At 44.9% G+C, this 10000-nt stretch overlaps 1 protein-coding gene across 1 annotated transcript in view; it reads left to right on the top strand.

The window, feature by feature from the left end:
* The window catches only part of LOC139913155 (GPN-loop GTPase 1), an 18125-nt gene that overhangs the window by 1249 nt on the left and 6876 nt on the right, over positions 1-10000 (top strand). The window contains exons 2-8 of the mRNA XM_071901114.2: positions 953-1046; positions 1357-1463; positions 1956-1993; positions 4254-4332; positions 4494-4588; positions 5156-5201; positions 7186-7332. Coding sequence (XP_071757215.1) covers positions 953-1046; positions 1357-1463; positions 1956-1993; positions 4254-4332; positions 4494-4588; positions 5156-5201; positions 7186-7332 — 606 coding nt within the window. The remainder of the gene's footprint in view (positions 1-952; positions 1047-1356; positions 1464-1955; positions 1994-4253; positions 4333-4493; positions 4589-5155; positions 5202-7185; positions 7333-10000) is intronic.

Here is a 10000-nt window from a genome sequence, read left to right as displayed (position 1 = left end):
CTGACAACAGGGCAACCTGACAACAAGGGAACCTGACAACCTGACAACCTGACAACCGGACAACAGGACAACATGACAACATGACAACCGGACAACCTGACAACCTGACAACAGGACAACCTGACAACAGGGCAACCTGACAACAAGGGAACCTGACAACCTGACAACCGGACAACAGGACAACATGACAACCGGACAACCTGACAACAGGGGAACCTGACAACAGGGGAACCTGACAACAGGGGAACCTGAAAACCTGACTGAAGACCTTCTGACTCTTTGATTCTCCTGCTGAATTCTGCAGAATCTGATCCACCAAACAGAACTTTATTTCAGTAGAACCTGTTGTTTGTTTTAAATGCTAAAACTAGTAAAACCCACACTGAAGACTAAAACTACTGAAATTGAAATACTGTAAAAACTGTAATAAAAACTTAAACTGTAAAAACCTGGTAGAGATGATGAAGTGATGAAGTTTTAAGCTGGTGATGAAGTGATAAAGTGTTTAGCTGGTAGAGATGATGAAGTGATAAAGTGTTAAGCTGGTAGAGATGATGAAGTGATAAAGTGTTTAGCTGGTAGAGATGATGAAGTGATAAAGTGTTAAGCTGGTAGAGATGATGAAGTGATAAAGTGTTAAGCTGGTATAGATGATGAAGTGATAAAGTGTTTAGCTGGTAGAGATGATGAAGTGATAAAGTGTTAAGCTGGTAAAGATGATAAAATGATAAAGTGTTAAGCTGGTAGAGATGATGAAGTGATAAAGTGTTTAGCTGGTAGAGATGATGAAGTGATAAAGTGTTAAGCTGGTAGAGATGATGAAGTGATAAAGTGTTAAGCTGGTAGAGATGATGAAGTGATAAAGTGTTAAGCTGGTAGAGATGATGAAGTGATAAAGTGTTTAGCTGGTAGAGATGATAAAGTGTTGACCTGCATCATGTTGGTGTTCCAGAGGCTGACTGCTCACCTCCACAGTCTGCAGTCTCCTCCCTATGTGATCAACCTGGATCCTGCTGTGCATGAAGTGCCGTTTCCTGCCAACATTGGTGAGGAATTTACTGACAAAACATGAAACAGTGTAAATACATAATATAAATAATCCAAAGTGAAATATGCATCAACTTATTACAAGGTTCATACATAAACAGAACAATAAGAGTCAATGTCCAGGCTTTCATCAGCTGAAGGGAAACAGCTGTGAGTTCAGGCTGTTTCTTCATGTTTCAGCTGTTTCTCTGTTTATATGAAGCTGAAGGTTTCTCAACATGAAGCTGAAGGTTTAAACCTGAATCTGAATCTGAGCCGCTCAGTGACCTGCAGCCTGTCTCTCTCTCTCTCTCTCTCTCTCTCTCTCAGATATCCGTGACACGGTGAACTACAAGGAGGTGATGAAGCAGTACGGACTGGGGCCGAATGGCGGCATCGTGACGTCACTCAACCTGTTCGCCACGCGCTTCGATCAGGTGGGCGAGAGACACTGACGCTTCATTCTCTCTCTCTTTATCTAATAAACCAAACGCCAACCAACCAAAACACAGAAACAAGGAGAGGGAATTTCTGCTGAGCCACAAAGTGTCTCCATGGTTACAGGAAGCTTCTCTGACCCTTGACCTCACTGTGGGTTGTTTGTAATTCTCCACTAAATGTGAATCATATGACTGCAGTTCCAGCAGCGTCCAGCAGGAGTTGCCCTGAACTTCACATCAGACAGATGATGAGGCTGAGAGGAAAATATTGATTATTTTACTAGATGTTATGATTATTAATCATTATTATTAGTCTTATAAAGGGAAATAATATCTTGATTCTTTTCAGCCACAGTGGACAAACTAAAGGAAATATTTCAGTTTTGTCAATATTCTACAATTATCAATAGTAGAAACTAAATTCATGATCTGCAGTTTAATATTCGACTGAAGTGAAGGAATAACTGTTTCCCTGTTTCTGTTGCTCAGGTGATGAAGTTCATAGAGAAGAAGCAACACAACCACCGGTCAGTATGTTTTATAAAAGGTTTCATACGTTCTGAGGTAAACTGCAGCAAGTTCTCCTGATGTTCTGAAGGAACCTCCATCTGGTTCCACTCATCCAGCTGAGATTGAGTTGACTTGATTTTCCCCGAACCGATCACTAGTGACCGACGCATCTGAACCGATCACTAGTGACCGACGCATCTGAACCGATCACTAGTGACCGACGCATCTGAACCGATCACTAGTGACCGACGCATCTGAACCGATCACTAGTGACCGACGCATCTGAACCGATCACTAGTGACCGACGCATCTGAACCGATCACTAGTGACTGACGTATCGGCCGCTCTGACGTCTCTTCAGTCACATGATGCTGCAGCCAGTCAGCCTCATGGTTAGCAGACATTTACCAACTGACCAAGAATGTCGTCCATTAGGACAAAAATATCGTCTTTACAAAGACAATCTGTTGGTTAAGGAGGAGATTTCAACAAATCTGCCGAAACACCAATGAAAAACCATTGCATGAATGGTTCAAACTGTAGTCCCGCCCACAAAGGCTCTGATTGGCTCGATTGTTTCTCGGAGCGAGAACAAGCCGTTGACGAGGGAAACACCAGACTCTCTGAATCGCTCCACAACATCTGAAGAGTGGGCGGAGTCTGGAGGCAGAGTGACATCACAGTAGGGCTGTAGTCAACCAAAGAAAATCTTGGTCGACTGAAATTCTACCTACTCTTCAACCAATTGATTGGTCGATGGAAAAAAAAAAAAAAAAATCTGCACGTTATCTCTAGATTAACTAAATCGGCCACAGTGCACTGAGTGCACTCTACCTGGTAGCCTAAATGAATTATAAATAAACATAAAATTTAACATTTGCAGCATATTAAATTATTTTTAACCTAATTATTTTATACTGAAATGCTAACAACAGACTCAGAGCCGACCAGCGTGCACCTGCCCATATTCATATGATTTCCGAAAATAGAACTAGGGGAGCTCCGGTATGAAAGTAACACTTTTTACTTTTTCCCAGTTTACTCCGGTATGGTGGGAGTAATAAATACCATATTATTTAAGAAAGAACATGCATGTGTCCCCTTTCCTTAATACTGTTTACTTTTAACAACGAATCTTGCAGACCCAGTTTTATATTTGTGCCAATTCACCAAACCAACATATTAGGCTACATAGCCTAAATATTATTTGCATCAAGTTACCAATGTTGCGTTAACACAATATTTTGACGCATGATACAAATGAATGGCAACAAGCATCCTATTTTCTCATTTTCTACCAAAGTATTTAGTGGCTGAAGTTGACAATTCTATTTCAATTAACTAATCAGGCTGAACTTGCAGCTTAGCTATGAAAATATATTGTAGCACTGTGGCGTGGCTAGTAGTCCGAAAGAAGGAGAGTGAGACAGTAATTCCTTTTGCTAGCTCAAACGAGCCCAGATTTATTCCCTGCCACAGCGAACAGTCAACCCGGAGTCGGAGATGCTCCCAGAAAACAACAAAAAGGGCGGCCAGTCTCACTGACTAGCCTGTTATTCTCATAAGGTAAGCTAACAATTTAGCATCTTTAGTAACCTTAGCAGCTCAGGAGAAAAACAATACCACACACTCTTCTTTCCTAGTCTCCACCTTATTACCTGGGCCAGTTACCCACTACGGTGAACACTTCCCTCCAATGAAATATGCCGGCAAGACATGAACACATAACATTTTGTACTTAGCCCCTTCCTGTCTGTAATAAATCCCCCTGCCAGCTTCAATGTCCATAACCCAGCGTTACAATATCATTGTTACTTTCATCCCTCTGCTGTTTGCTCTCCATTCAGCCTGGATAGCCTGCTAATGCGGTAGCCTGTTAGCCTGTTAGCCTGACTTCATCACGTCACTTCTGCTCCTGTGTGCTTCGAGAAAAGGTCCGTGTTACTTTCGCGGCGCGTTACTTTCGTACCGGAGGGATTTTCTCCTAATGAAAGTAACACCAGCGATTGTCCGACCAATGAGAATTTGGTCGGACAAGAGCATATCGACCAACCAATCGACCAACCGACCGGAAGGTGTCAGCCCTACATCACATCACAGTACGATACGATACGATAGAACGTTTTTGTCACATTTCTCTGAAATTTGTCATGCATCATAGCAGCTCCGTTCAGAATAAACACAATGACATGACATGATGAAATAGCAGTCTGATACTCAGTCAGACTTCTCTGATGTATTTGATGCCTGGTGACCTTTGATCTTTGACCCCTGCAGGTTCGTGCTGATCGACACGCCGGGTCAGATCGAAGTCTTCACCTGGTCGGCGTCCGGAACCATCATCACCGAGGCGCTGGTGAGAAACGCCTGATGTTTGTTTGTTTGTTTGTTTACATTGTGATAAACAGTTTTTAATGCATAATTTCCATCTCTGGCTTATGTGTGTGTGTGTGTGTGTGCGTGTGCGTGTGCGTGTGTGTGCGTGTGTGTGCATGTGTGTGTGTGTATGTGTTGCAGGCCTCCTCCTTCCCCTGTGTGGTTGTGTATGTGATGGACACGTCTCGCAGTGTGAACCCCGTCACCTTCATGTCCAACATGCTGTACGCCTGCAGGTCAGTCGGCTGTGATGTCGTCGGCTGTGATGTCACCGGCTGTGATGTCACCAGGAAGTGTGTCCTCCTGTCAGCCTGTTACTGCAGCGGCCGTTAGGCTTGGGCAATATCCAAAATTAAATTTTTAAGTTCACTTCCTGTCTGTTGAAGCAGTCAGTCTGTTCTGAACCGCACAGACCAGAGGAGTTCTCTGTGGACAGTCAGAGTGTTATCTGAATATCTGAATGTTATCTGAATGTTATCTGAATGTTATCTGAATATCTGAATGTTATCTGAATATTATCTGAATGTTATCTGAATGTTATCTGAATATCTGAATGTTATCTGAATGTTATCTGAATGTTATCTGAATATCTGAATGTTATCTGAATGTTATCTGAATGTTATCTGAATATCTGAATGTTATCTGAATGTTATCTGAATATTATCTGAATGTTATCTGAATGTTATCTGAATGTTATCTGAATATTATCTGAATGTTATGGTGCATCGTCTTCCAGTAGAATCATGTTGTGGTGAGACAGTGTCTCCTCAGCAGTGAATCTGAATCTGCTGTTGTCTCCTCAGCATCCTGTACAGGACCAAGCTGCCCTTCATCGTGGTGATGAACAAGGTGAGGTCACTTCCTGTTCCTCTCTTCATCATGACACTCTTCACATCCCGACTGATTCACTACTGTCTGAACTTTAAAACAGTCGGTCTCTTCATCAGCTCTGATTTCTCTTCTCTTATCTCTTCACACACACACACACACACACACACACACACACACACACACACACACACCAGTTGATGAATGGTGATTTATGTGTCAGAGTTAAAGTTTCAGCTGTTTAACCTGAGAAGTGGGCGGGGCTTTTCTCCTTTAAAGAGTAACTAAACCTTGAAGCCTGGAAAGTAGGGTACTGAACTGGCCATCTGCTATTGGCTGGTCTTTGTGCCAGGTGATGTCACCACCTCTAAAGAAGGTGACATCACCTGGCTCAAAGACCAAAGACTGTACACACTTTCTCCGTAGACTCGGGGTCTTCGGTGTCGAGCAGAAACTTGTTCCTGTTTTACCAGAAAGTCTAATCCGATACGGATTAGACTGGTCTGGTCTTTTGTCCGTCCAGCTGAAATCACAGATTGCTCGTCTGGTTCAGACCGCCATGAAAATAATAGGCACTAAAAAACATTCACCACTTCAGTCGATTTACGAGCCGTCTGTTATCAGACAGGCTGAGGAAATAGTGTCTGACCCAACTCACGTTCTCCACCTCGAGTCCCAGCTGTTACCTTCCGGTAGAAGACAGACCTGCAGACACGGGCTCCCCCAGTCCAGCCTCTGTCCGTCAGGGTCCCAACAGGTAGGACCGGTTGTTGGCCCCTTTGTTTTGTTTTGTTAGGGCCCGAGCAGCGAGGCCCTATTGAAATGCAAGGAATTATAATTTTTCTTTTTCCTCCAAATGAATTGCATTTTTGAGGGGCTAAAGGTGCTCGAAAACTCACCAAACTTTGCACACGCATCAGAAGTGGTGAAAAATTATATATTTTATGGGTCTTGCGCATGGGTGTGGCAAAATGGCTCAATAGCGCCCCCTACAAAAAAACAAAGTAACAAAGTAACAAAGTACCCCTCGCAGTACATTTCACCTACATGTACGAAATTTGGGAGGCACATGTATCATGTCCAGACTTAAAAAAAACGTCATAGGTGCCATGACCTAAACCCAACAGGAAGTCAGCCATTTTGAATTTATTGTGGCATTTTTGTGCATTTTTGGCCATTTACTTTAACGAACTCCTCCTAGGAGGTTAATCGGATCCACCTCAAACTTGCTCAGCGTATATAACAGACCTTGACGATGAAAAGTTGTTAAAAGCTTGAGTTTTCGTGGAACGGCGTGGGCGTGGCCTGGCGTCCAATTTCCATGTTTCGCCATGAAACAGGAAGTGGTTTGTAACTCCACTGTACATGGTCAAATCTGCCCCAAACTTCACATGTTGGATAAGAGTCCCGGCCTGAACACATCTACATGCCAATATTTAGTTATAGCCATAGCGCCACCTACTGGCAACACAGGAAGTGGTTTGTAACTCCACTGTACATGGTCAAATCTGCCCCAAACTTCACACGTTTGATGAGAGTCCCGGCCTGAAGACATCTACAGGCCGATTTTGAATCATAGTCATAGCGCCACCTACTGGCAAAAGGAAATGACATGTTTTATACTGAAAATTCAGAGCCGCGTCGACCGGTCAGTGTCCAGTAACGATACCGCGATACTGCGTCACACCCCGAAGTGCGCAAAGGTGCGAGGGCCCGATCATCGCTGCTTGCAGCTTTAATTTTGTTTTGTTTTGCTTTGTTTTGTTGCGATGCTGTTGAGTTTGTCCTGTGTCTGTACAGCATGGAGTCCAAGACAAATTTCCCTAAAGGGACAATAAAAGTAAATCTTATACCAGCAGATGACCAGTGCAGTACCTACTTTTCACCATTAGGTGTCAGGCTTCACCACAGGTTTGGGGTTTAGTTACTCTTTAAACAGGACTGCAGTTGAAACACAGATTTTATTGTTTGTGTTGACTTGTTGTGGTTGTTGTTGTTGCTGCAGACTGACATCATCGACCACAGCTTTGCGGTGGAGTGGATGCAGGACTTTGAGGTTTTCCAAGACGCTCTGAACCAGGAAACGTCGTACGTCAGCAACCTGACGCGCTCCATGAGCCTGGTGCTGGACGAGTTCTACAGCAACTTGAGGGTGAGGGGGGGGGGGTTCTACATCAAACTGAGGGTGAGGGGGGGGGGGGGGTTCTACATCAAACTGAGGGTGAGGGGGGGGGGGGTTCTACAGCAACCTGAGGGTGAGGGGGGGGGGGGTTCTACAGCAACCTGAGGGTGAGGGGGGGGGGGTTTCTACAGCAACCTGAGGGGGGGGGGGGGGGGGTTCTACAGCAACCTGAGGGTGGGGGGGGGGGGGGTTTCTACAGCAACCTGAGGGGGGGGGGGGTTCTACATCAACCTGAGGGTGAGGGGGGGGGGGGTTTCTACAGCAACCTGAGGGGGGGGGGGGGGGGGGGGGGGTTTCTACAGCAACCTGAGGGGGGGGGGGGGGGGGTTCTACAGCAACCTGAGGGGGGGGGGGGGTTCTACATCAACCTGAGGGTGAGGGGGGGGGGTTTCTACAGCAACCTGAGGGTGGGGGGGGGGGGGGGGGTTCTACATCAACCTGAGGGTGGGGGGGGGGGGGGGGTTTCTACAGCAACCTGAGGGTGAGGGGGGGGGGGGGGGGTTTACATCAACCTGAGGGTGAGGGGGGGGGGGGGGGGGTTCTACATCAAGGTGAGGGGGGGGGGGGGGGTTCTACATCAACCTGAGGGTGAGGGGGGGGGGGGGGGGGGTTCTACATCAAGGTGAGGGGGGGGGGGGGGTTCTACATCAACCTGAGGGTGGGGGGGGGGGGGGGGTGTTCTACATCAACCTGAGGGAGGGAGGGGTGGGGTGGGTCATTTTTGATCAAATGAAAAACCCCAGAGCAGTTTTATTTGGGCAGGTCTGATGCTGCTCTGTAGTGATTTCATTAAGTATGTGGGACTACTTAGATTTAATTAGTTTTTGATAAAAGCAGAGTGGTGGACTTGATAATTTAGTATAGGTACCAGTGTATGAAAGTTTTGTCTTGTTTGGGCCGATAACCTCAGAAAACTACAGAGCTGAAGCATGGATTGTTGATTTTTTTAGGATTTTTTTTGCCCCAGACTTTAGTGAGAGTCATTTTGCAGGGAGCTGGAGCTGTGGGTAAGTTTGGTGACTTTTCATGCATGGGAGGCAGTTTTAGTAAGAAAGAAAGAATAATAATAATAATACATACAAACACAATAGGCCCCTAATAAAATGAAATAATAAAAAAAAAATCATTAAAAATATTCATAAAAATCAATTAATAAAATATAGCCGCAAGCACAATTCGAGGGTTCATACCTTTTTTGCGCTCAACAGAAGGAAGCAGCTCAATCGGCCAAAATTAAAGCCGCGAGCAGCAACGAGCGGGTTTCAGGCTTCACAAAGGTGAGCAAAGTCACTTCAGCTAGTTTCATTCTGTTTAAAGAAGGAGCGAGACCAATCACACACTTGTTTCATCATCACAAAGCCGCAGCATTTCAATAATTGCGCACTCAAACTTCCGCCATTCGTCCCCCCTCCATCGGATTTGAACGAAACTCGGTGTGTATGTTCAGGAGATGGCGCCGGATTTCTCCAGTGAGTTTAATCAGGATTGCTCAAAGGCATCTTGAGTTATGAGCAAATATGTGATAGGCCACACCCACTTGCACCGATCAATACGGCACTTCAGATTTTGGTTAATACTCGCCCCCAGAGCATGCACACCAATTTTGGTGAAATTCTGTCCACGGGGTTTTCTGGTACACGTTTGTGGCATTTGTGGCGCCCCCTATGGGTCGGGCTCAAAATGCTTTGGGAGACCGGTTCCCAAACACAGACTGAAGTTAGCTACCAAGATTTATGATGATCGGACAAATGGTTAATGAGTTATGGCCAATATTCGCTAAGCCCCGCCCTTTGCGAAGATATTTTGGTTGATGGCGGCCATGTTTTTCGACCGATCTTGCTCATTTATAATACAAATGTGTATCGCAGTCCCCCAAGGCTGTATGCCAAATTTGGTGTTGATTCGGTCAAAATCCAAAAAGTAGATGTCACATTACTGTTTTTCACATTATGCAAATTAGCAAAAAATCCATCATGGCGGACCTTTATGGTCCAAGAGGCTTTTTTGTAGAGCACATTCAGCTGGACTTGTGTGTCAAATTTCAAGTCAATCGGACTTACGGTGTGAGGGGCGTGGCCTTTCGAAAATCGCGTTTTTGGGCCTGAATTACAGCTCCACCTACTGGCCGATTGGGCTCATATTTCTCGTGAAGCACCTGCACATCATTTCCAGTTATTGGGCCAAGTTTTGTGGTTTTCGCTCATTCCAGCTCACGGGAATTTGAGCCGCGGCGGAAGACAAATAATAATAAACCAGCACAAAAACAATAGGGTTCTACCCCTTCGGGGTATGAACCCTAATAAACCAGCACAATCCTTATAGGGTTCTATCCCTTCGGGGTATGAACCCTAATAAACCAGCACAATCCTTATAGGGTTCTATCCCTTCGGGGTATGAACCCTAATAAACCAGCACAATCCTTATAGGGTTCTATTCCTTCGGGGTATGAACCCTAATAAACCAGCACAATCCTTATAGGGTTCTATCCCTTCGGGGTATGAACCCTAATAAACCAGCACAATCCTTATAATCCTTATAATAATAAACCAGCACAAAAACAATAGGGTTCTACCCCTTTGGGATATGAACCCTAATAATAATAATAATAATAATAATAATAATAATAAACCAGCACAAT

The sequence above is a fragment of the Centroberyx gerrardi genome, unplaced genomic scaffold (genome assembly GCF_048128805.1).
Source record: "Centroberyx gerrardi isolate f3 unplaced genomic scaffold, fCenGer3.hap1.cur.20231027 Scaffold_50, whole genome shotgun sequence".
In the NCBI taxonomy this organism is placed as follows: domain Eukaryota; kingdom Metazoa; phylum Chordata; class Actinopteri; order Beryciformes; family Berycidae; genus Centroberyx; species Centroberyx gerrardi.
Note: the sequence above shows the minus strand (reverse complement) of the source record. Positions and strands in the feature narration are given on the sequence as shown.